Source organism: Pleuronectes platessa, chromosome 15 (genome assembly GCF_947347685.1).
Source record: "Pleuronectes platessa chromosome 15, fPlePla1.1, whole genome shotgun sequence".
NCBI lineage: Eukaryota > Metazoa > Chordata > Actinopteri > Pleuronectiformes > Pleuronectidae > Pleuronectes > Pleuronectes platessa.
In genome coordinates, this window is record NC_070640.1 from 2,181,357 (window position 1) to 2,207,690 (window position 26,334).

Genomic DNA, 26,334 nt, shown 5'->3' on the forward strand with positions numbered 1-26,334 from the left:
TGTGATGAGACTTTGACATTTATTTTTTAATTTCCAAACTGTTTTGGCAAACGGGAAATAAACCAAATACAAACTGTATAAATCAAGTAAAATGTCTCAAACAGTAACTGGAAGAGATTCTGAACAGATCAACAGAAACAGAGATTTCATCTCTTCGTCATCGTACAGAGGGAAGTGAGACGTGTCGCTTCAGTCAGGGACAGATTCAAAGGGAACAGCTTCACTTACACACAAATAAATCACTTGTGAACACAATCTATAAAACATGTAACTGAGGAGAAAGTTTCTTATTTACAGTCGCTGGCTCGAGAGCTTGTTTTGTTTAGTGTCCAGCTTTAGTTTAGTTCACGTGAAAAAGGGAACAGGTGGTGACACGTTCACTCCATCAAAACACAAACTCTTCCACTGCTGGGTCACGTTACACATGGATAGACTCTACTACCAGAAAATAGACTGCTACCATAATAATTCAAAGTGCAAAAATAATAACAACTACCCATCTGTGTTTTCATTATCAGAGTGAACCTCAACTCACTGCAAACTCTACCAAACCCTCAAATAAACCATCTGACAGTAACCTTGCATATAAAACCAATAACCAACTGCACAGCTGGCAGGGTAGAAACCTTCCACACCTCGGCAGCAGGAGCAGTCACTGGAAAATGAGGTGGTTTATAAATTAATTCATATATTTCTGCTCTTTTTGTTTTTTGAGGAGAGATTTTGTTTTCTTCAGTGTTTCCTGTGAACTGTGGCGACTGAATTCACCTCTAAAATCAAAAGAGTAAAGCAGGAGAGTTTGTGTGTGAAACTTCTTTTGAGTAAAGAAATTAAATTTAAGTAAAGATCACTGCAGAGCACAGCGGCGCTCTCTCTCTCTCTCCAGTCAGTGCACACAGCACAAATCAAATCATCATAAACAGAAATCCTTCATATTTGCAGTCAGAAATCTGAGCCAACAAAAAGCTTCCGTTGGCTTTGATAGAGTCAGACCGATTTAATGGTTGGGCGATAGAAATCAGAGATGAGCCTTTTTTTAACGACACATCGGTTTCTGCGTTTGTCTTATTTTACAGGGTAAATGCAGGAAATAAGTGCATTTTGTTGTATTTGTGTTATTATTTATAATAATGGTTCAATTATTTAGAGATTATGGTAAAGTTATAAAATACCAAGCCTCGTTAACATTTCTTTGTTCGTCAAACTCACACGAGTTGAACGTCCACAAGAGCCAATTATAAAAATAAATATATCGGCCATTACCTCTGAAATCCTTTTCTCCCCCATGTCGGTTGAACTCTACTTTAAACCTTCTTCTTCATTTGCATTATTTAAAGAAGCAGCTCGTCAGCTCAGACTTTTACATATTCACACACCAGGTGGAAACTTTTTTCTTCTTCTGGTCCCGAAAACTACAAGTAAGTTCAGTGGCAGGTAAAAAAACAAACAAATTCTATACATTAAAACCTCATTAGAGAACAACTGTAACACAAAACAAATCAGTGGAACATGTCAGTGAGCAGCAACCTGCCAAATTACCTGAGTCAAACGATTTTTTTTCAGTATTTTTTTTTGTTCTTTACAGCGATGAATCTACCCTGTCTCCGCTCTGCCTAGTGAGATGAACCCTTTAAGAACAAGGATGAGGGGAAATGGAGACGGATCAGACGTTAGACCAGCAGCACGTTGCTTTGCAGGAGAGCAGGTGTGAGTCGGGCCGAGTGGGAATAAAGTGCGTTTTACAGAGAATCATCTTCAACTTCAGCTCGACTTTTTCTCAGGGATAAATCAGACAGTGGCCCTCCGTGTCGTTTGGACTCGGGGGGGGGGGGGGGGGGGGGGGGTTCGGTTCAGTATTTTCAGGTGACGTCAACATGCTGCAGACACATGTGCCAGGTAGAAGAGCGACGAGTAAGAGAAATGTTTGATTTGACAGCTAAGCAGCACAGTAAATACGTCAAAGCAGCGCGGATGGGAAAGCTGTGAAGATGTCGGTCAGCTCTGTGTTTGTGTGGTGCTGCCGCTAAAGATCCCTTGAAACAGTCTTTAATGTATAAAAGACCACTGTGATGCTCTGGTATCAACCAGCACAAAGATCTAAAGTATATTAGTGTCACCCGGGTGAAAGTGCAACTCCCCCCCCCCCCCGGAAATTACTTCTTTTACTTTTCTCACCACCTTTATGAGAGCTTATGTCACTGATTAAGAAATGATTTACCCAGGGAAGCAACGTGTACCGTGTTTAAGACTCCAGCGGTCCCAATGGTTTCGGAACAGGTCTTTACCGACTTCACTGCAGTCCCAGATCTTTACCGTGGTGAATACGCTGAGTCATGCTCACAGGAACGATGTATAAAACTGTTAAAAAGGAGCAGTGTTGCTGTAGTTGTAGATAAATGGTGAATGTGTGACTGTGGGTTCAGAGATACCTGGTAACAACACACTGGGGGTTTTATTTCATGGGACCTTAAGCGGCTTCCTCAGACTCAGAAGCCAGAGGGCGTCAGGACGTTCATGTCTCTGGGTTTGAGCTTGTGAGGTCGCGCTCCCTGCCGCCGACTTTCCACTGAGGGGATCTCCATCTTGGGAGGAGCCACCTTCTGAGGGTCGATGCCGTCGGTCATCCGCGTGCCCTGCGACTTCATCACCTCCATGGGCGTCGGCTTCTGGGCGCCACGGTACGCCTGCAGAGCAAAGCCTGCTGGGAGAAGAGAGAAGGAGAAACCAGATTCTCAAATCTTTTGGCAAAGATCCATCAGCTTCCTGTATTTGTTATGTCTCTGTGGTGTGTTTGGGTTTATCAGGGAAACAGGAGATTCTCGGTAGAAAATCATGTGAATTGTGTTTTATCATGTTGTTCAACACAATGACACAACGTTCTGTCACTTAAACATTCAGAGGTCACAGAGACCCAGAAGACACCCGAGGTTATTTTATCACCACAGAGGAGGAACGCAGGCTAAGCTAGCAGACGTTAGCATTTCCGACGGTCCCTAAATGCACCTCATGCCATTTTGGGATGAACTATCCCTTAATAGGCAATGGCAGCAGAGTCTCAGAGTCAATAATAATACCTCTTCAAAAAATATGTATATTTTATTTCCTCAAACTAAATATCTGTTCTATATCCGTGTGTTCTAGTTAGAATAAGAAACTGCTGCTGATAATTAACAATATCTGAGCATCACCAGGTTAGTTGCTCCGTCACTTCACTGCTTCTATCATATAAATGTTAATATTTTTCTATTCATGCAGCAGTGTGAATAATAAAAGATGAAAAATTCAAATTTTGTTATTTACACAAGTCAAATTAGTTTGTTCAAAAGTCTACAAAACTTTTCTCCTTCGCTCGTAAAACTAAACCCAACACAAACTTTTATCACGCCTCTTTATTCACTTACCTAAAGTCATCCTGGGGAAAAAGTTTCTCAGTTTCCAAACCAACAGAATCGTTTCATCTTCAATGATCTGAACTGACTTTAAATCTCTGACATGCTGAGAAACTCCGCTGCAAAAGCAAACTGTTCACAGACCATCAGCTCTGGATGTTATTCAGTGTTTACAGTCGGTCTGAAGGTCATTTGTTCAACTATTAACCCAAAATGCCCCCCCCAGGGTGAGTGTCTGTTGATGGTCGGACAAACAGGAGGGAGTCTGTGTTTATTTGAGCTTTAACTGGACTGTTCTTCTTCAGAGGCCGGAGACAAACAGGAAGTTGTGTCTCGCTGTGAAGTTTACCTGGAGGTGCAGAATCTGATCCCAGGTCAGAAGTCGACTTATGGAGGAAGGGACGAGTCGTGAACACGCTCCACTTCTCCACCGCGCCCGTTTCTCCTCCCATGTCCATGCTGCTGTTGGAGGAGCTGATGCTGACCTCTGACCCCGAACTCCCAAACCAGCCCCTATGTAAAAAAACAAAATGAAACAAAACAGTGTTTAAAGTCGACTCAGTTAAAGATGTCCAGGTGTTTATAGGTCGGGATGGAACAGACTCCAACAGGATAAAGGAAACAGGAGAGTGAGAATGTGTGTGTGTGTGTGTACCTGCGTTGATGTTTTGGAGAGTTGTGAGGCGTGTTGGATGGAGTGGACTGAGCCGAGGAGCTCTGCCGCTCTTCTTTTGCCTCCATACTCTGGATCTGTAGTTTCTAAAGAGCGACAAAAGGAATCTTCAGTTTGGAGTTCAGTTCAGTTCAGTTCAGCTGGACCCGGGCTTTCACAAAATTAATTGGAATTGCGGTGTCATATTTCTAAATGTCCTGCAGATACTTTAAGACATATTACTACAGACAGTAAATCAAAAGATAACATGAATAATCCTGTTTCTTAGAAAAGAGTTTTATTGTCTTCTGTGTCTTCCAACTTAAATAAGACTTCAAGGAGTTTTCTGCCTGAACATCTTCTAAAAAATGTTCACCTGGAGGGACTCGGGCATGCGGTGGTGGAGCCTCGTCTCCTCCGCCGTGAGGCCCTTGTGGGGGGTGTAGCTGCTGTCGGTGAGGCCCGCCCTCTGCTCAAACCTGTACATGCTATCCTGAGTGTGCTCTGAAACAGACAGAGAGAGAATATTTAAAATCACTAACCTTAATAAGAGACATTGTACATTTCAGAAATCCAACATTAAAACCAGCTGGACATTCTGAAGAGAAAGGTGACAAACATTTCCAGACAATGACTACAGAAGATATCTCTCAGCTTCTCCAATTTAAAAAATAAATAAATAAAAACTTTATAAATTAAACTGTATTTTAGGGGTTACCACTCGTTTTTAAAGATCATATTTACAGTATTGATGTAGCTGATGTGACTGACAGGCTTTCACCACACACTGGGTGAGTCTAAGTGTGATTTAAGAAAAACAACTGCAGTCAACCTCATGTCTTACAAGCTCATATCTCCTCTCAGAGTTGGAGCCCTGATAGAATAAATGGTGGTTTATTCTCAGCCAAAAGGAACTGGGTGGAAAAGTTCAAGTTTGCTTGTATATAACTGTAATTAATAACTGTAACATACTGGTGATGAGGGAATGCATGATGACAGAAGAGGCCTTGGTTTTCACTACGCCCGGTGACCTGGTGAGGGCGCTGTCCGGCAACGTAGGCTGACTCACTGCACCGCTCTCATCCTCCTGTTGGAAGCAGAGAAACGTCATCATCCTCATCATCATCCTCATCATCATCATCATCCTGTGTGTAGCCCTGTCTCACCTCAGCCAGCTTTGAGAACTTCCTCTCCGGGATGATGGGTCGTCTCCACAGGTTGTTGATACTGATGTCATTGGGGGGCGTGGACATGGGGGCCTCCATGTTGTCATCGTAGCTGAGGGCCCGCCGGGTCATCCCGATGGGAAGCCTCATCCCGTCCATCCCAGAGCCCTCAATGGCTGCGGACACAAACAGTGATGACAACTTAACAACAGCAAATAATCCTGAATCAAAGTTTTCTTTTGGAAAAACACATTTGACGAGATACCAGAGAATAGAAACAGGGATATAAAAGGATATATGAAAGTTGTTTAAGTTTCATATCAAACCCTCACCTGGTAAATCCCCTGGGCCAGACATGCTTTCAGAAAGATGATGGTGAACCAGCTCCTTTACCTTCCTGCTAAGAAACTGAACTGCTAAAGATGGAGTGTTGGCAACGTTACAGCGGAGTGTAGGAGACAAACAGAAGCCTCTGGCAATGCATTGTGGGTAAGCAGCAAGGCCAGGGAAGCAACTGTGGAGACATAAGAGGTCAAAGGTCAAACATGAGATGATGTCATCTAGCAGACCCTCGTTATGCAGAGTTTGGAGAACATCCAGTGACAATTTGTTTAAAATGTGAATTGTATAAATAAAGAAAGGTAATTTGAGTAGATATCTTCTATAGTTTACGTTAAAAGAATAAAATTAAAAATTAAAATACTGGTTAAAACAAGATGTTACAATAGAGGTTTGTATGTTCGAATGTATTTCCACAGATAAAGCAGATTATGTTGTGTTTGAACCAGTGGAGGCTCTGCAGGATTATTCCAGAGGACTAGAGGCAGATTACAGAACACCAGAGGCTGCAGCATCAACCACACACACACCAGAGGTTTAACTTCCACTCTCTGAGGTGGAGAAGAGGATTCACACAGTAGATATACAGGCAATTAAATCTGAATATGTTTAAATCATTAAACCTTCTGAATAAATGAATGAAGTACACACAAATATATATATATATATATATACCAACCATGAACAGTAATGAATGGAATATGGATGTATTGAAATATGTGATTATTGATCGTGAAGCACTGAGGCTTCTATTAAACCAATATATTGTTTGACAGAGTTATATAATATGATAAATCATTTACTGCATCTCAGAGTCACATTAAACCAGGTGACTCATCAGCTGGACCTGACACTGACCAGGACCGAGGCCACGGACCCGCACGAGATGAACCTCATTCACATATTGGTCATTTAAAAAAGGTTTTTAATTTTTACAATAAGGTTGATGACGTGACGTTATTGTCAGCGACGCCATTAGGATAGACGTGTTAAGGAAGCAAACGCTGATCAGCCATTTTAAAACCTTATTGTTTTAACTGAAACAACATCTGCTCGTTGAAACGTGTCATCCCGAATTCAAGAGGGAACGCGGACGATTCGCAAAATAGCTCAAATCGAGTGGTAGCAGTTCCACGCGTCGACGGGGAAGCGTCGCGGTGTTAAATCGTGTGCCGGGTCAATGGGGTCTGGAGGCCGGGGAGGAAGCGGGTCAGTGCGGGATGAAGGACAACATGATGCCGGCGAGATGGCGACTAACGGCGGCTATCGACACTGAATACTCCCGGTGCTCTAGCGTTAGTTTCTCTCACCCTAGAGGGATGGCGTCTTCACAGGGACCACTGGGCCGCGGGCGACCATCCGACCTCTACTGGACCGGGACGAGAAGCGGGACGGAGCCGCCGAGGAGCCGCCATCACGGTCCGGTTCTTTAGAGACGGTTCTTCGTTCAGGGACGAGACTGCGATGCTGCTCCCGACAAGTCTCGCGAGAGTTGAGCTGAAACGGGAAACGGTGTTAAAGGCCCAAAACACGATATAATTATAAAGTATAAAGTATAAAGTATTCAATATACAATATACAATATACAATATACAATATGCAAACTTAAAGGTACAATGAAAAATATACAATAAACAATATAAAATATAAAATACAAATTGTAAAATTTAAAGTATAAAGTATAAAGTATAAAATACTAAATACAAAATAAACATCCTGCACTAATATTAAAATATTCCTTTCTTATTATAAACTATGACATAATATATACATTAAAAAAACGATATTCTTACAATGTTTCAATTATTATCATAAAAACATACTGTTAATATGTTACCATACCATAATATTTATAATACCATAAATATTTAAAAACTAAATAAATATTCTTTTGATCCTTTGCCTTACATTTATCACATAGACTAGTTATTATACCTCTATCTCCAGTGTCTATTTGTTCATCTATTTTACTATATATGTATATATATATATATTTATAATTTTAATAAATCTACTTAAATAATAGATTTAATAAAAGTAAATACAAAAACACATTTAAATGTACTCCAATATAAGTTTATATAAGAGAAAGCACTACAAAAGTAAAAATTTACCTGTCCCTATCTTTCTATCCATCCATCCCTCCCTCCGGGTCCTCCTCCTCCGTCACTCCCGGTTCCTCCTCCGTCAGCCCTGGTCCTCCTCCTCTCTCGGGCCCTCCTGCTCCGTCACTCCCGGGTCCTCCTCCTCCCTCAGCCCTGGTCCCTCCCTCCAGCCTCCACCTCCTCACCGGGGCTCTGTGTTATATGCAAACCGAGCAGCAGACACCTCCCTCCGCAGTTCAGGCTGAACTTTCAATGGACGTACTCTTCTAACCGAACTTTCTTCTCCCGTTTGCCCGCCAGAGGAGGAAGTGAAGCCCGGGGCGGTTCACCTCACCTCTCCGCTGAAACTGCGACTCATCCCGGGGAACCTGTGCAGGAGGAATACCTCCATTTGAACTTCCGGACAAACTTCCTGCTGCTGGTGTTCTTCTCCCCGTCGCGTCGGGTCTGATCCTCCCATCGACCACCATGTCTCTCCGGACCAGCCAGAAGACGACCAGCACCTCCTACCGGACCGTGAACCTGGCCCCGCAGGAGCAGGTGTCCACCACCTCCTACCAGACCGTGAACTTGGCCCCGCAGGAGGAGGTGACCAGAACCTCCTACCGGACCGTGAACGTGGCCCCGCAGGAGCAGGTGTCCACCACCTCCTACCGGACCGTGAACGTGGCCCCGCAGCAGCAGGTGACCGGCACCCTGATCTCCTCCGGGTCCGTGTCCCCGCAGAACGACTTCCCCTACGAGACGGTGCGGTACCTGGTGCCGATGCAGCAGGGCATGCAGCAGCACCAGAACTTCGTGATGATGCCGCAGCAGGTGATGCAGCCCATGATGCAGCCCATGATGCAGCCCATGGTGCAGCCCATGATGCAGCAGGTGGTTCGGTGCGTGTCCCCCATGTACGTGCAGACCCTGCCCCGCCAGCGGAATCTGCTGAGCGTCAGCAGCCAGGAGTCCGACCTGTACCTGCAGCAGCAGACCGTGGAGGTGAGGCCCGAGGTCCACACACAACCACACACAACCACACACAAACACACACAACCACACACATCACTGTTATTATTATAATATCTGCAGAATGTTACACGAGTCATACTCCCATCAACAGTGATCATGAATAACAACAGACAGAATAAGGAATTAGATTTACCAAACCACTTTATTAACCCTTTCTATTAATACATATGTTAATTAGCATGTTATGAAAAGTTAAATAATTACCAATTGCTTTATTATGAAGATCAATGTCATAGACTATGTTAATATACATAGTAATTTGGTTTTCCACCATAGACCCAACAAATATGTACACAATCTATTGACAGAAAAATAGACTCGTATATAAGTGATAATGCAAATACATATGTTTGCGTTGGCCTATGTTTTATCAATATTTATATATTTCTTGTAATCCTCTAAACCCTCTTTCCACTGGGATCAATAATCAAAGTATTACTGATCGATTTCGAACAAAACATGAGGTAACATGACTAAAAATAGTTAAATTAAGTGAAAGAAAAACAGATATTTGCAGATAATTGAGTCAATTTGGGCTGAAACTTGGTTAAAGCAGGAAAAACGTCTGTTATGAATGAGAAACTATGAATTCAAAGATTGCTTGTACTGTAGGTTTATCATCTTTGTGTTGGTTTACATCTCAGTATTATAGTTTCAGTCTAATTGTTCAGTTTCCTGGTTCACTCGTGTGTAAACAGCCTCAACGTGGATTCAGAAGCAGCTTGTTTCATTTGTTGATCTTTTAAAATCAATATTTAATCTCTGGAGTTCACAGTTGAATGTGAGCAGCCCTCCACACTCTGGTCGTCTCGATGTAAACGTCACCATCTGCAGCTTCTGTGTGTGAGCACCAGCCTCAGCCAGTGAACTGGGACACACCCTCCAGTAGAGCAGGGGCTCGTCAGTCAGAACCAGTTTGAGTTGTAAGAGTCGAGTGCAGAATGAAACCAGTGGAGCCACAGTAACATTACTGGTGTCTGTTGTTCTTAAACCAGTCCCTCTCTAACCAGACAGCAGGTTTATGAACATGGAGAAATGCAAAGTTTAACGATGTGAGGAGAAAGAATCGTGTCGGACTTCTTTGGTCAGATTCTTCTCATTTTAGGTGAAACTGGTAATTTCACCTTGAGTTTCTCTTTGTTGTTGCAGAGCAGTTTGAGATACAAATTCCATATCAATTATTACCATGATAGATGTCTCTTTATTATTACTGTAATGTTTAAAGACAGATTTCTGCCCCTGAGTGAAGTTTGTAGTTTTAAACTCGATTAATTATGTGTTGTAACTCTGTATTATTGAGCAATATATCAGTATATTGGACTCTTGCTAATGATTACAAATTACATCCCGATGATTAGTGATAGTAGTTGTTGCCCAGCCCTAGTTTAAACACAATAAAACACTGATGCAACAGAGAGTAGAGAAACGGGAGGAGGAGTTCCCTCTCCTTGTTTATTCTTCTGAGAGTATCAGTCCTGAAGCTGTGGTCGTTTATTTAAATGAACTCTTCTTCACTTCCTGCCTCTACGAGCTCTGGTTCTCTGCTCACAGTCTGTGAAGGAGTAAAAAGCCACTCCTGTGTTTTACCACCCGACCGATCACCAGACGCTGTGTCACCACCGAGATGAGATGTGTGGCGTTCGGTCACAACCACCAGTACAATCTGTGCTGCAGGTCCTTCAACCTGTTCATGAGCTTCAGCCTCGGCTCCTTCTTCCACTTTCACTGATCAGTCGGGTTCTGCACCTGCTTCAGACTCACCAGATAAAAACAGAAACTAAAAACAAGTTTCCTCAGATCAAACCTCAGTGTTCTACCGAGCTCAGCAGATTATAAAAACTGCCCATGAAGAATCTCTATGAATCGAGTGAACTCTGCAGTTTGAGTGTTTTCTGTGGGAGGGAAACGCTCGTGAAGTGTTTGGCGGAGACGCGGTGCCACGCCCGCTCTGACTCGGCCGCGGTGCCACACCCTCACATTTGAAGACAAACACATTCCTGCACCTGGATGGATCATCTCTGCTGAATTACACGGCAGCGATCAGAGGTCAGACGGCTCCTGATACTCAGACAGAGTCCAGCCTGGAGGGGCGGGGACACCGAGTCCTCCCGGTGTCTTCCGGTTCATTGACTCAGGGATAGTATATTAAGCCCTGCGAGAATACTTCATGGTGATTGGCTGCAGGGCTCCCTGGTTTTCAGTTCAGTATCTACATACCGATCTGTAGTTGAGGTTGAGCAACAACACAAACTTTGCCTGTTTGTATTTAGAATATTTCTCGGTCTGTGGTGAGGTCTGAAACTGTCAGATCGGTCGCCTGTGTTTTCAAAGTTTATTAATATTAAATATATCACGTGTCAGAATTGCACCAAATTCAAAAGTGCACTTTCTTGGGCGCTCAACAACACACACAGGCACATGAGTCACAGACAGACACACACAGATATCTGGAGTTATAAAATGATTCAGTGTAGTTTGAACAGATCAGCGTCAGAGCTCGATACAACACTCACGTCAGACGTGGTTCACAACGGCTTATTCAGAACTCATACTTCATATACTGCACAGTTTTATTATTTTGCTGCGGAAGATTAGAGGGACAACATGAGGGAGAGTCAGGGACAAGTGGTTTAAAGTCTCAAATCCTCCAAAACAAGTCAAATCTCAAGTTATCCAAGAAAACTACAAGTCAACTTGGATCGATCAGAACCAGGACCAGGTCAAGATCTGCCCGAGTTGGTTTGTGTCATTTCAGACATGTCGCAGGTCCTGAGTTCATCAAGCTTGACGTCACGTTTTTTAAAACAGTTTCTCTTCTCTTAGTGCTTCATGGACCAGCAGTGTCAACAGTTCCATCCCATTAACTTTACCAGGAAACCAGAATGTCACCCAGTAGGACCTCCGGGCCCAAAAGTCTCTTAAATCCAATCAAGCTGCACAAAACTACACAGACCCAGGATATTTAACAGTTTTATTACTTTGCTTTGAATTAAATGTGGTTTTATGATAAGTTAGTCTTTTTCTTTTCTACTGAATCATAATGTTGGTGTCTCGCAGACTGAGTTTCATCACTTTCTGTTTAAATCCTAATTTTCTCTCCGTCCTCTTGTCCGTGGTTTCAGAGCGTCAGCGGGAAGTCGTCGATGTACAGCCTGTCGTCCAGTCCTGTCAAGAGCCCTGAGCCGAGCGCTGAGGAGGCAAGGACACACACACACACACACACACACACACACACACACACACACACACACAAACACACACACACTACAAATTCAAGCGTTTTGACATCTGGCAAACACACAAATATGTGTCTTTCTCTACTGGAGCAACAGCAGCTGTATCTTGTCATGCTTGTGTTTTTGAGCTGAAAAAGCCAATTATCCAATGTCAACAACACAAAAGTCCCGACTTTAAGTATATACTCCACTAACATGCAAATTAAGTCCATGGCCTCTAGAACAGGTCTAGAGAAACGAGTCTGTAACTTGTCGCAGCAAGTTTAAAGTTGATCCCACTCACGAAGACGTCAGTCAAACTGATAAGAGAAAGTGAGACGCTCGGCAGCGACCGATCAGTGAAGAGGAAAAACAATTTAATGCGTGAAAACCTTCAGAGTTCAACTCCTGAACTCAGCAGAGGAACGCCTCCTCCATTACCTTTAGAACTAATGTGAGACGGATATAGATTGATGTGCAGGCAGGAGACACGAGTCACATCATTAAGATGTCCACAGAATTCAGAGGCAGAAAATGATTTCTTCAAGTATGTTACACTTTTACATTTAGTTGAAAAGTTGTGTATTTTTTTAGATATTATAGATAACACATATTCAGGGATTATATTTTTAATGAATGTATGTGTGCATTTAGTCATAGATTATTTGCAATGAATAATAACAATACTAATACTTTTAGCACTAATAATAATAGTAATAATACTAACTTTATTTATATAGCACCTTTTCAATACAACTATTACAGAGAGGACAAATAAAAACAAGTAAACAAACATCAAAGAGCAAAAGCAAAGCAAAATTATACAAAAAATGTAATCCCAAATCTGGTGAAAGAACTTTTAAGAACTGAAAGAGTCTTCAGGCTGGTTTGCAAAACGGTAAATTGTTTATATTAAGATCAGATTGAATCATAAGTAACTTCCTGAATATGAATTGGATGAGACTTGCAGCTGTTACTTTCATAACTTGACAAGTTTTCAGTATTTGTTCCTACAACGTTTAAAGATCCCGCTCAGGATTCAACATAGATGTTTCTAATCTTTAATATTTAACATAAAAGTCGTCCTAATCCAGTCTGAAAGTCTTTGAGCCTAATTTTAACGACCTGAGCTCATAAAGACAAGTTTATGAGCGGTGCCCAAATGTTTTGTTAATTGAAAAGACATAAATTAAAGCAGTGGCACCCGGCGCATTGGATCAAAAGGTTTGCATTGAAGTCCCAGCTGCGTTTGGGCGTAACGTGCTCATAAAACCAGTCAGAGTGTCGTCTCCTGTGTCTCTGATGGAACCAGGTGCTCCTGCAGAATGTTCTGAGGCAACTTAGAAATAACAGTGACAACAGCAATGCACAGAATTCAGGGCGGATGATATACAGGTGTGAAATTACAGTTTGTTCTGCAGGGGTCAGAAAGGGCTGCAGTTTTTAAACTCTAGTATATAATAAGGTTTGTTCCTCTCTCTGATCTCAGCCTGTGATCTCATCTCCATGTGATCTGTGATTTGAAATGTAGAGTTTTCCTTTAAAGTGAGAAACAAAAAGAAAGAAGAGAATTCTTCTGTCGGTTCTGAGCAGAAACCTGAACACGTCAATTCAAAATAATCACTGTCATTTAGTGACTTTTTCTTTTTTTTTTTAAATCTCAGCTCAAACAGGGGCGTTTTGCTGCACACACACACACACACACACACACACACACACGCTTACACACACACACACAGGGAGCTACACCCTGCCTCCACAATCACAGTGTTACAACAGCACTTCACGGTGCCGCCGAGCCGCTCAGGGCGTGTGTAGAACCCGGAGGGGGGTGCGGGCCACTTCCCACAGGCCTTCACCCCCGGTGGGCGGGTGCATTCCTCTTCATTGGAACCTGCAGCGTCATGTATACGACTGTTGTCTAAACAGGGCGGGTCCTCGGATTCAGCGCGGCTTTGATGCCGTTTGTCTTGGCAGGAACCAGCCGGGGAAATCAGAGCTGGGAGTTCACGCTCTTATCTTCTGAAGAGGTGATTCACAAAACAAAGGTGTCGAAATAACTTAAATGTTTGTCCCAACTTGTCACCTGCAATGCTGCAAATTGCAATTATTTTAATTGATTACTTTAACTGTTTTAGATGTCAGATTATTATTTATTCCATTGAATTCCATCCTTTGTCCTCCACTCATTCGGGCTCGGGTCCCGGAGGTGGGGCTTCCCAGACGCTCCTCTACCAGCTCCTGTCTGGGGAGGTGTTCCCCAGGCCACATGGGATCTGTAGGCCCTCCAGCGGGTTCTGGGTCTACCCCAGAGTCTCCTCCCGGCTGCATGGGGACGTAAACCCAGTGAACCTCCAATAGAAGGCACTCAGGAGGAATCCTGACTCGAGGCCTCAGATGTCTAGATTCTGTCTTTTCTCAAAAACACCTTGAGGGAATTTCTTCAAATTTGGTACAAAGGTTGAGTTGGACTCACTTAGATCTGGTTGGTTATAGGTCAAAGGTCGAAGGTCACGGTGGAACACGGACCCCTGTTTGCCTCGTGGACATGATGTCTCAAGTCTGACTTTAGGGACATTTTGAGCTTTTGTCACTTGGACTCAAAGCTGAGCTGATGTCAGAGGTCAAAGGTCACGATGAGTCTGGCGAATGAAACCCGTTGGAGACTGAAACTGCCCTGGTGGGTGGAGGCGTGCACCTGCAGGCTGGTGATACTAGTTTCGCCAATGAGGTCATTTTAAAAACAATGAGAACGTGTTTCAACGACTCTCTCGATACAAACGTCCGTTACAGATCAGAGTAAACAGGAGTGAGGAGCAGATAAAGATCAGGCGGAGATTTAGGGTTGAATCCAAACTCGTTTTCATCTCTTAGATCGTCTGTCGTCTTTGTGTTTATCTTCTTCCTCCTTGAACGATGTGGGGTCTAGTCCTTTGATCTCCTCCTTGGGTTTCGTCCGCTGCCTCTAATCCGCCTCGTGTCAGGTTCAACTCCAGAGAAATCGTTTGTGCTGTCAGACGGATCATCTGCCAAAAGGCCCCGTTAATCTCCACTGAGGACGAGTCAGATTTAAAAGCCGGTGATTAGGAAACCACGCCTCTCGATGTTCCTACAGGGATGAAAGGAAGAGACGTGCAACTCCTTGTGTTGTTTTTAAATGATCAACTATTTATTTCTGACTTCATAAGAAGCTTCTCTGGGATGGATTTAATATTTTTGGAAACGGGAGGTTCTCGACTTTTCTCGTCTTCTTACAACATGTGTTTATAATGAAAAGAGAACCTTGCATGAGGAGGAGTGAGGCGCTATAAATATAACTTTGTGTGTGTGTGTGTGTGTGTGTAAGCATGGGAACAGGTCGTATAAATTCTTGGAGGTTTTAAAGTATCAGGAGACTCAGTTTTCAATCTACCTGTAAAAAGACGCTCATAAAAACAAACCTACAAACATCTGAACGTTATTAAGTATAAATTCAAATACTAAATGTTGAAATGTTCACTTTACATTGTCAGAAAACTCTGATGATGAAATCAACACACGTTATTTACAACAAAGGAAGTTTAGGTGAAATAAAGTGAAAAACAACAGGTTTGAGAAACTGAATTGACCCCAATAAAAAAAGCCACACCATCACATTCGACCAATCGGTGCCCTCCCCACAGATCAGACCGCAGCTCTGCCTCCAGCTGTTTGCAGATGTTTACACGTCTGTACAGGCCACAGCCACATCTGGATCTGCAGCAGGTTCATCATCTGCACAGGAAAATGTTAATGTCACACAGTGAAATATGGATTGAATGTAAAACAACCAAAATAGATTCTAACCTGAAAGATGGAACAGTCATTTTTTGCATAATCCGGTGAAAAGACAAATGACAAAGAAATGGACAGAAATGAAAACATAACGTCTGTTCATCAGCAGCAGGTTCAGCAGCTTTGCTTCAGTTGATGTTTGAGCTTCAGTGAAGTTTGTGTTGATCTGTGACTTCTCCACACTTCACTTCTCATCTTTAAACATCTGCAGACATAAACCATCAGACGTGTCCCAGTGTAAACACTTCAGCTCAGTGGGGGTCAGGGTCAAAAGCACTGTGAAGAGAGTCAGACGAGCTGAGTGATGGTGTGTGATGTTAGTCGAGCGGGTTGATGGTTCATGTGCGATAATGCAGGATTGTTGACGGACATGTTTTCCCCCGTGAAGATCAAATCTGCCGACTTCTCAGCGTTTGCACCTTGGAGGCAGATTCAAGGATTGTGTGAATGTTAAGAACTGTAATTTAGGATTTAACCTGAAGCGTTGTTCCCTTTTTAAGTATTTCTGTTTTTGTGTGAGATCAGCTGCTTCCTTCACGAGGCTTTTGTCACCACTGCAGGGAATGTGAGGTATTCTCAGTTAATGACAGGACGCTGGCGGAGGAGGTCACGTTGTGGTGATAACCCGGGCCGGTGTGTTGTTCAGTAGAGGGTTCAGGTCGATCATCATTTCCCTGTTTGTGCGTTTTAAATATCAAGAATACAAGTTGTGTTCCTGCTGATGTGTGTTTATCTGGTGTTGTTATAGTTCCCTTCTTTATCTGGAGTTAGATGTTCGTTCTCTGCATATTCAGAATTTGATGCTGCTGTAGATCACATGGTTTAACGAGCAAGAAGAGAAAAGACAGCTGCCAAAATAAAAGTCAAATAAAATACAAAAAACAAACAAAAAATCAATATGACAGAAAGTTCAAACAGGCTCATTTGAAATATTATAGATTACAGCAGGCGGACAACTCACTGATTTACTGATCACATTAACACTGCTGCCGACACACACCACGGTTCCTCACACACAAATATATAACCTCCCTTTTTTCAATGCTGAATTCTATTTCATATGGTGACGTCTGTGATATGATATCTGCCTTTCATCACCTGCTTCTGCTCCATTAGAGCCAGTTTCTCAATTTGTTCACGAGAAAAATGAATCACCGATGATTCCGATTCTTTTCATTCATTGACTTACAACTTGGGAAAGGGTTGATCCCTTTTGTGTGCAGAAGGATTTCTGCTGTTGTGTAATCATCTGCTGGCGGTTTGTGGTTTTGAAGCTCGTCTTGGTCGACACATCGTGTGAACGGTGAAAAGACGAGAGGCTTCAAATGTGACGTAGCTCCGAGGCGGAGGAGCAGGTCTGAGCTCCCACAGGCTGCTTGGAATCTGACGCTGCAGTTCAATAAAGGCGGGAACGATTTGTGATTTTGTGTTGGCGTAGTGAGGCCGAGTGAGTGTGTCTGTGTGTCGTTAGTTGTGGTATTACTTAATTTTTCTTTCTTGTTTTTTTTTCAATTTTGTTCCCCAGAAAATTTAAGAAATAAGCTTTTTCAACTTAAAGTTATCAAGATAAATCAACACAATTTCTAAGTTGAATTTGTTGAAGTTATTGAAACTCTTTTCTTGTTTCCGACATGTCTGAGATCAGGTGCTGAATTCTTTCTCCTTGTTTTTTAAACTAATGGAAAAACACACACTTCTTCACTCACTTAATTTCTTTGTTTAATAAAGAAAAGTACAAGTAGCACATGTTCACAGAAGAGTGAAACTAAAAGTGGAATGTTCCCACTGCAGCGACACACAGTGAATCACACACAAAGAGATGTTCTGCAGAACTCACTCAGAGGGACACACACAAAGAGCCTGTGTGAGGTCGAATGACTCTCCTCTCTCTCTCCAGTGGCAACTAGTGTCACCTGAGCCCTGAGAGCCGGGCTCAATGACCCACAACACACACACACACACACACACACACACACACACACACTGACATCAGACTTGTCTTTTATAGTCGCACCAGCTAACAACACCAACACATTTGGTCTTTGCAAACAATGATGATGAGGATGATGAGGATGATGAAGTTGCATGGAAGTGAGACACGTTCACATGTGGTCACTCGAGACACGAGTGGAGACACATTCCAACGCCGAGTGTGAACTGACTCACTCGGGGCCGTGAACTTCTGATCCCCTCATGTTTGTATTTGTTGGGATTTGTTGTTGTCGGTTGAACAAGATGATTAAACCTGATAATGAGCTGCTGAAGTCTGGTCGTGACTAAACTCATCTGACCTGCAAAGCTTAGATTATGAAAATTATTTATTTTCTCTGCCAACATGAAATCTGCCATTTCAGCCCGTTTTTTAAAATGCAGGGTGAGTTTTTTCAGGTATTAGAGTCAAATCTTTTTCTACTTTAATCTAGTGAAACCTTAATCTTTCCCTTTTTTCTCCAGAAACAGACACTTGCTTGTAAAAGCAGGTTTATTAACCGACTTTGGGTCAAATGTCAAAAGTCAAATGAAAGGAAGTAAACCTGGTCCTGCTGCTTCTCCTTCAAACCCCCCCCCCCCCCCCCCCCCCCAGACACACACTCACACTGTGCTCCCCTGTCATCATGAGGTCGTTGTCATCCTCCCTCACATTCTTCACCTCAGTACGAGCTCAGTGCTGCAGTCGCTACCTGGAATCTAGCGTCTGTCTGCAGGTTAGCTGCATATTAAACCCTAATAATTAATAATTAAACTCTTTAATATGAGTCACATTTTTTTGTTCTCACATCGTAAACACAGAGACGAACTCAAACCCTGGTGACAACAGAAGCAGGTTCAGTGTCCTGAAAACCACGAGTCAGCAAATTCCCCACGACCAGGACAAGGACGTCTCAGAAACAGAAAAGAGCTGAGTCAGCGACAGGACCTCTGACTGAGAGCTGCTCTGGATACATGTGCACGTTGGCCCCTCTATGAGCCCAGCTGCTTCCTCCTCACCCTGAACCCGTCCACCACAATTCACTTTATAGTTACATGAGTGTTGCAGACACGTAAATATGTGGAATCAGATTTTATTGTTTAAAGTGTGGGCAGCTTATTTTAATATCGTAGGCAGAAAGGCTTGATGGAGATAAACCTGGGGTCCAGGTGCAGTCTGATGTCAGTGGGGACAAGATGTGTCCAAAATAAAAGTTAATGTGTTTCCTCCTTGTGCCTTTTTATTTAATACGGCATATTTTGGGTGAATTATGAGTATTTCAACCTTAACTGCAGTAAAGAGTAAAACAAATTTACAGAATAAGCCAATCCCGTCTCGTGGGAGGGGCTCATTCAGTCAGGGTGAGTAAATATTAACATGTTCAAAGATCCATTCATGATATGAGGAAGGAAGGAAAAGATATGAGTCACTTTAAGGCCACAAGGGGAAATTGTTCATGATGAACTTTGAGAGTTTGAGGAGGACGTGAGAAGCTGCTGGAGCGGGACCTTAAAAATTCATCATTGTTGTTGTCGACTAATTCAAAGGAAACAATTATTACAATCTCAAAAAACAGGCGGATTTTGTTTATTTTCCAAACTCTTGTCGTGAATATCACATGTAGAAGTTGTTCCTGTAAAGTGTCGCAGTTTGAAAACGTGACCCAGCCGGTTGTCAGTGCTTTACTCTCTGGGCGGCTTCACGTCTGTCTGTCGCTTTCTCTGCAGGAATGAGCGGCATGTTGTGGTAACAGCCACAGCCCTGTGGCGCTGGGACACACCCACCTCCATGTGACCACACCCACCTCCATGTGAACACACCCACCTCCATGTGACCACACATGGACGCTTCTTGTCCCGCGTGTCTCTCCCTCTCCTCTGCGTCCTTTGAATTTCCAACGTTTGATTTTTGGTCCCAAACGTCCACTTTGAGTTTTTGACTCAAGTAAATATAACTTCTCAGGTTATTCCCAAATTAAATATGCAGCTTTATTCACTGTTAGTCATTTGTTGTTGTGGGGATTTCACGGTCACACTCCAGCTGGAGTTCCCACACACTGTGTGTAGTCAGGTTTCTCTCACACATGTAAAACACAGGATTGGACTTGACACGTTACCTGAGTTTCTTTTTTCCTCCTGGGCCCAAAGTCAAAAAACAGGTTCCCAGCAGGAGTCAAATTCCTTTCAGCCTGTTTTTATTCTCTGGTTTAATCTGTGAGCTTTCAGGCCTTTTTGTTTCGCTTCCTGTTTTATTCTTTCTCTCTGTCGGACAATGCTGCTCCTGTGCCAGTGTTTCCTGGTAGCGATGAGGTAATGGTTGAGTCTTTCTTCCAGTGGTTCGGCTGCATGAGGAAGCATTAAGGGCCATGGTGTTCAGGAACAATGTGAACCACAGGAGATGAGGAACTGAGTGTTGGTGACACTGGTGAAAAAACATCCAGTGTCACATCTTTAAAGAAAGCCGTAACATTTGTAAGGTTTTTCAAATCTGACATCAGCCTTTTTCAGACATGACATGCGGGTGAATTCCGGAGAGTTGTGTAGAGTGTTTGCTTTTCACAAGTACACAACACAGAGGGAGGTTTTTCTGGCACAGCAACAAATCCTCGGCATTCTTCAGGCGAGAGGTGGAGCAGCCGGGTGCAGCAGACAGAGACAGGAAGTGATGTAATAACTCCGCTGTGGAGATCACCTGATGTTCTTGATTTTCACTCAGACACCGGCGACAGCTCTTATCACCACTTTAGTTTAAGGGGCTCAAAACCTCCAGATTAGTGTGGACTTCAGGTGTAGGGCTTCAAACACGAGGCCTTTAAGACTGAAATTTATGATTTCATCTGAGAATCATCAGCTAAACTAAGTATATTGAAACGCTTCAGGTCTGTGTGGGGCCTGAGGCTTCTCCAGTAGCACCACAGTGAGAACTTCTCTGGATGTGAAATTCTGGCTCCTGTGGAATGTGCACACCCAGTTTTTAACAAGACATGAATCCAGATGACATGTTTCCCCTCTGCGTCTGTGTCTCTGTGTCTCTGTGTGTCTGTTTCTCTGTGTGTCTGTGTGTCTGTGTCTCTGTGTCTTTGTGTGTCTGTGTCTCTGTGTCTCTGTGTCTTTGTCTCTGTTTCTCTGTGTCTCTGTGTCTCTTTGTCTTTGTCTCTGTGTCTCTGTGTCTCTGTGTCTCTTTGTCTTTGTCTCTGTGTCTCTGTGTCTCTGTTTCTCTGTGTCTCTGTTTCTCTGTGTCTCTGCGTCTCTGTGTCTTTGTGTCTCTGTGTCTTTGTGTCTCTGTTTCTCTGTGTCCCACTGTCCCTGTGTCTCTGTGTCTCTGTGTCTCTGTGTCTCTGTGTCTCTGTGTGTCTTTGTCTTTGTCTCTGTGTCTCTGTGTCTCTGTTTCTCTGTGTCTCTGTTTCTCTGCGTCTCTGTGTCTCTGTGTCTCTGTGTCTCTGTGTGTTTTTGTCTCTGTGTCTCTGTTTCTCTGTGTCTCTGTGTCTCTGTTTCTCTGTGTCTCTGTGTCTCTGTGTCTCTGTGTCTTTGTGTCTCTGTTTCTCTGTGTCTCTGTGTGTCTTTGTCTCTGTGTCTCTGTTTCTCTGTGTCTCTGTGTGTCTGTGTGTCTGTGTCTCTGTGTCTTTGTGTCTCTGTTTCTCTGTGTCTCTGTGTGTCTTTGTCTCTGTGTCTCTGTTTCTCTGTGTCTCTGTGTGTCTGTGTCTGTGTCTCTGTGTCTTTGTGTCTCTGCCAAAGCTGAAAGATCAGATCCGAGCTGAGCTTTGAATCCTAGATTGTGTCTAAAGGAGTGAACCTGAGCTTTGAGCTGATCTAAAAGCAGTTAGCAAATAGTTGTGTTGTAAAATGTGGACAGGTTCAGACAAAATCTTTTGAAATGATTTTGTGTTATGTTTGGCGTCTGATTTTTTTTGTCTGTAATCAGGAGTGTGACACAAACTCAGTGCAGATTATTCTACCTGCACGTTACATCATTGTGTGTTTGGGCCTGTTTCGTTTTGTCGTGACGGGTCCAGCTTGTGTAGCAGTGAGGGAGGCGGTGTATTGAAGATAGTAACTTTCTGTTAGAAACATCAATGACTCTCATCAGTGACTCAACCGATTAGTAAATCATTACACACCGAACTCGTCCAGCAGCTCTTCACCTATAAGACATTAAGCAGAGGGACGGGACGGGGACAGGTCGAGTCCTGTTCGGGCCGAGCGCCTCAGCTGCACCCTCGGATTCATGTGTTCAACACGCAGCAGGTTGAATCAGACCAAACGCTTGAATCAACAAACCCAGCCAACCTGTCTCTCTCACAGAAAACTACTGACACACTTCTCATTACTCTTTCATAGAACTTAATCCCACCGGGGATTTCCCTCAACCACAGATAGAACCTGAGGTGGCAGAGACGCGAGGTGGTTGTGTTGCTACAAGGGGGTTGAAGTCTGGAGGGTGGAACTGACGAGGGATCAGTTATAATAAAGGTTCTTAACAACCAGCTTCGTCCTAAAGTGCAACACGTGACCAGAAAGAGCAGCTTTAAAGGGGACATATTATGAAAAATCAACTTTTGTGGTGCTTCTACACGTTAATTTGGGTATCTGGTGTGTCTACCGGCCCAAAAACAAAAACAAGATTTGTTGTGGTTCCTCTATTGGGTGAGAGGGGGGGGGCGGGGCACTCAAAACAGGTCAGTTTGAGGAGGGCTGTTTTAGACAGGGTGAAAAGGAGCTGTTTAATATGATCCTTGTGGTATTTTGACCAAAATATGTTACAGACATTTCATTAAGACCCCAAGGAGCCATATCCTCTGGTCAGTAAATAAGAAAAGACAAATATAGGTCTGTTGGTGTTGACCTGTCATGTGTGTCAAAGTTTGACAGACAGGTGTTTGCAGAGAGTGAAGGTGCTCTCTGTGTGAAGAGTACACACACACACACAAACACACACACACACACACACCGAGCCCAGATAACAGGTTATGCAACTGTGTGAGTGTTTGCTTCAGTGAATGTTTGACTCGACTCTGTTGCTACATGCAGATAAGAGCAGCCGAGGGGTGTGTCGTCTCAGATCATCTGCAGGTGAAGTGTGTAGACTGTGGCAGGTGGAAACCCCCGGGACCTTCTGTGTGGTTCAGTCCAGGTTCTATTGAGCGTGTTAGAGGATCTGTAGTGTGAGGAAGTTTCCTGGATCCAGATCCACAAAGAAAAGGATTTTCCCGACCAATCACGAGTCAGAGTCAGTCAGTTGTCAATCATGAGGTTTCACCACGTTTGAATATCCTCAAATAACTAATCCAACCCAAAATGATCAGAAACATAAACACTTGAACAAATATCAGTGTGACCTCAAATGACAGAAACCATCTTTGGGAAACATTCATCTGACTTGTCCTTGTCTGGGCCTTGTGAGCTATCCTGCAGCCAGCCACCAGGGGGCGATCAGTTTTAGGAGCCTTTTATTTCTAAGTTCCTCAAGTGTAATTTGATATTTAAAACACAAACAAATAAGAGAACATTTATTCCCATTGTCCTGATCTGCAGTCAGATTAAGATGTTTTGGATGATGAAGTAACATGTTAGTGTTAATGCACTTGAACATGAGTAAAAATCTGTTTTCTGCCTTTTCTCTTCCAGGAGGAAGAGGAGGAGGAGGAGGAGGAAGAGGAAGAAGAAGAGGAAGAAGAAGAGGTGGAGGTGGAGGAGGTGGAGATCATCAACGTCATAACACAGAAGCCGCCGCCGGCGATAGAGAGGATCTCCAGGACGGAGGTGAGGAGCGAGCTGAGGGAGGTGCCCCAGCCGACCAAGATGGACACGCGCTACTTCGGAGAGCTGCTGGCCGACGTCTACAGGAAGAACTGTGACATCCACTCCTGCATCTCGGAGCACGTGTCCAAGATCCGTGGACAGTGAGTGTGGAAACCTTAGAGAAACCTTAAAGAAACCAGATGCTATAACTATGATTTAAGTACTAACGTCATATCTTCAGGGGAAAAATCTGTGGTCATTGAATTCATGATGTTTGGAGTAGATCCAGATTAACAGATTTTATTTCTTACTTTGATGTGGTGGGATAAAGAATAAAACTTAGTACAGATCTGCTTTCTCAGAACAACCCTGAGAACCCTGTAGTTCTCAATGTGCCACAGACAGACGACTCGTGGTCACAGACATGTAGGTCAGGTGGTGTGAGGCAGCCAATGAGCTGTCTTTGTTTTGTCTCCCCAGCTGATTGAGTGTTTACCCCTCCCCATAAAGTCTTTATCCTCCTCCCACCTTTCACCTCTCTGTCAGCGACTAAACACATGAGGCTCTAAATCACTCAGCAAACACACACACACACACAAACACACACACACACACTGCAGTCATGCCCACGTCCTCATTGTCTGTGTTTCCTGTGTGTGTGTGTGTTACAGTAAACATCAGCTGGATCCCAGCAACGACTACAAGGTGAGAGACAAACACACGTCCGATGACTGAATCTCAACTTCGGACCTGAACATGAAATATAATAGATAAGAAGCAGGAAGACACAGTCAGAGGTGACGGGGGGGGGAAATCAACTGTCCTCACTCTGAAGCTGAATGTTTAAAAAGTTCCTCACATCTGTTTGAGTCGTTTGATTCGTCACTTCTCTTTGAGTGTTTGTTCCTTTGTTTCCTTCAAATCTTGTGATGTTATTTACGTGTGTGTTTCTGTGTGTGTGTGTGTGTGTGTGTGTGTGTGTGTGTGTGTGTGTGTGTGTGTGTGTGTGTGTGTGTGTGTGTGTGTGTGTGTGTGTGTGTGTGTGTGTGTGTGTGTGTGTGTGTGTGTGTGTGTGTGCGTGTGTGTGCGTGTGTGTGTTCAGGTGGAGAAGGAGGAGGTGGAGGCCTTGATTCCCAAAGGAGGCACTGAACTGACCAAGCAGCAGATCCGTTACCTGCTGCAGGTGAGACACAGATCACAATGAAATCTCACTTATTATAATATCATCATATTAATCTGACTTCATGCTGCTGTTGTTGTACATTTGCACTTTCACCATTTAGTTGAGGCGATTATCTTAAAATCCAACTGTGTTTTTACTTTACACAAGTTTCGACTGTTAGTTAAGTATTAATACATTTTTAAAACCTGCATTATGTTTTTCTTTATCAGTCGATCTGTGTTTTTTAAAACTATCATTGAGCTGCTTTGTATTCAAATGGTGTTTTGTGTCATTTACAACACAATATCAGTGTTGTTTGTGTATTTGTTGGTGATTTCAACTTCTATGTGCACGTTCACTCATTATAAACTGCTAAATGTTAAGTTTATTAATTACTATAAAAACCTAAAGCTTCATATTTATCACAGACGTGGTGACTTCATTACCTTGTGTGTCCTCTGTGTGTGTGTGTGTGTGTGTGTGTGTGTGTGTGTGTTTGCGTGTCAGACTCGTCTCACTGCAGATAAGAGCATGCGCCTCCTGCTCTCCACCTTCAGCAGTCTGAGGGAGGAGCTCCTCCACATGTCCGAGGACCTGCGGGTAAGATCCGCCTAATTACAACAAAGATTAAAAAGGAAAAGTTGTTTAGAATAGTTAAATAAAACTTCTTATTGGTTTTTCTTTTTACTTAATCTATAAAAACAAGCTGTACCGGTGAAAGTGATCCGTGAGGACGCTCAGGTTACAGGAATACAGACGTGTGCAGACAGATCCAGATGTTTGCAGCTGCTGGTGACAGCGTGTCCCTGCAGCCTGCACATCACATTACGAGCTTTTCAGTCGAGTGAGACAATAAAACGTTTTCTATTACAGCAGCGACGTGCCGGCATCAGGCCAGAAGTAATAACTGCTTCTGTTGACGTGAGGGAGTTTCTCCGATCGCGCGATAACTTTCATAAAGAGACACAATCCGCCGATCAGATCAAATGAAACAAATACAGATGAGGCTCATGAACACAAACATCTGCCTGTGTGATGTTGTTGTAGCGTCTGGAGATGGAGAAGGAATCACTGGAGCGAGATCTGAGCTTCAAAGCAGACCAGGCCAAACAGTATGATGTCCTCCTAGAGGCCGTCCGGGAGAACAACAGGCAGCTGCAGGTACAAACACACACACACCTGGCTGTTCTCTGAGTGTGTGTCTGTGTGTGTGTGGAATGTGGGTGTAGCTGCACTATTCATGAAGTATGTTGACAAGTAGACAGAGAGACGAGGGAGTTCCCTCAAAGTGGGTCAAAGTAAAGTTTCAGTGACTCGTAGATTGTTGTTAAAGATCCTGATGCTTTAGTCTAAATATCACAATCTAGATAAAAGATAAATTCAGGTTTAAAACAACAGCAGATTATGCCCAGCAGTTATTTTAACATTGATCTCACACGGGTTGTAAACTGCTATTTGAAGTGAGTCCTCTGACTCCCCCCCCCCCCCCCAGCTGTCCCTGAAGGAAACCAGCACCTCCCAGCGCTCCCTGGAGAGCCAGCTGTCCAGCAGCAGAAACACCGACTCCAGCCGCGAGTTCCAGGTCAAGGAGCTGGAGGGACGGATGAGGGCGCTGGAGAAAGAGAACGAGATGCTTCGAACCAAGGTAAGACTCGGGCGGGCGAGGTGTGGATGAAGCCAAAGCAACGTCGGCCATTTAACGATCTTCTGTCTTCTTCTCTTCCCGTCCTCCAGCTGGCGGGTCAGGGCAGCAGCACCACCCTGCACAT

General features: G+C 43.5%; 2 protein-coding genes across 3 annotated transcripts in view; one reads left to right on the forward strand and one right to left on the reverse strand.

Annotated features, from left to right (window-relative positions):
* Window positions 1-8,075, reverse strand: LOC128457362 (putative monooxygenase p33MONOX). 2 transcript variants are annotated; one of them, XM_053442024.1, is made up of 9 exons: window positions 7,661-8,075; window positions 6,857-7,043; window positions 5,540-5,721; window positions 5,208-5,383; window positions 5,014-5,128; window positions 4,418-4,545; window positions 4,045-4,148; window positions 3,739-3,902; window positions 1-2,698 (listed from the first exon to the last, which is right to left on the reverse strand). In XM_053442024.1, exons 3-9 carry the CDS (start codon window positions 5,562-5,564, stop codon window positions 2,487-2,489), a joined length of 924 nt encoding a protein of 307 aa, XP_053297999.1. In that variant the 5' UTR covers window positions 5,565-5,721; window positions 6,857-7,043; window positions 7,661-8,075; the 3' UTR covers window positions 1-2,486. The 2 variants fall into 2 exon arrangements, with proteins under 2 accessions (XP_053297999.1, XP_053297998.1); XM_053442023.1 differs by having other exon boundaries at window positions 1-2,701.
* pof1b (POF1B actin binding protein) overlaps window positions 7,778-26,334 on the forward strand; it is a 21,318-nt gene continuing 2,761 nt past the window's right edge. The window contains exons 1-10 of the mRNA XM_053441979.1: window positions 7,778-8,638; window positions 11,791-11,865; window positions 22,526-22,574; window positions 23,294-23,564; window positions 24,075-24,108; window positions 24,506-24,586; window positions 25,073-25,165; window positions 25,613-25,726; window positions 26,058-26,210; window positions 26,300-26,334. The exon at window positions 26,300-26,334 is cut by the window's right edge and continues 85 nt beyond it. Coding sequence (XP_053297954.1) covers window positions 8,120-8,638; window positions 11,791-11,865; window positions 22,526-22,574; window positions 23,294-23,564; window positions 24,075-24,108; window positions 24,506-24,586; window positions 25,073-25,165; window positions 25,613-25,726; window positions 26,058-26,210; window positions 26,300-26,334 — 1,424 coding nt within the window. The 5' untranslated portion in view covers window positions 7,778-8,119. The remainder of the gene's footprint in view (window positions 8,639-11,790; window positions 11,866-22,525; window positions 22,575-23,293; window positions 23,565-24,074; window positions 24,109-24,505; window positions 24,587-25,072; window positions 25,166-25,612; window positions 25,727-26,057; window positions 26,211-26,299) is intronic.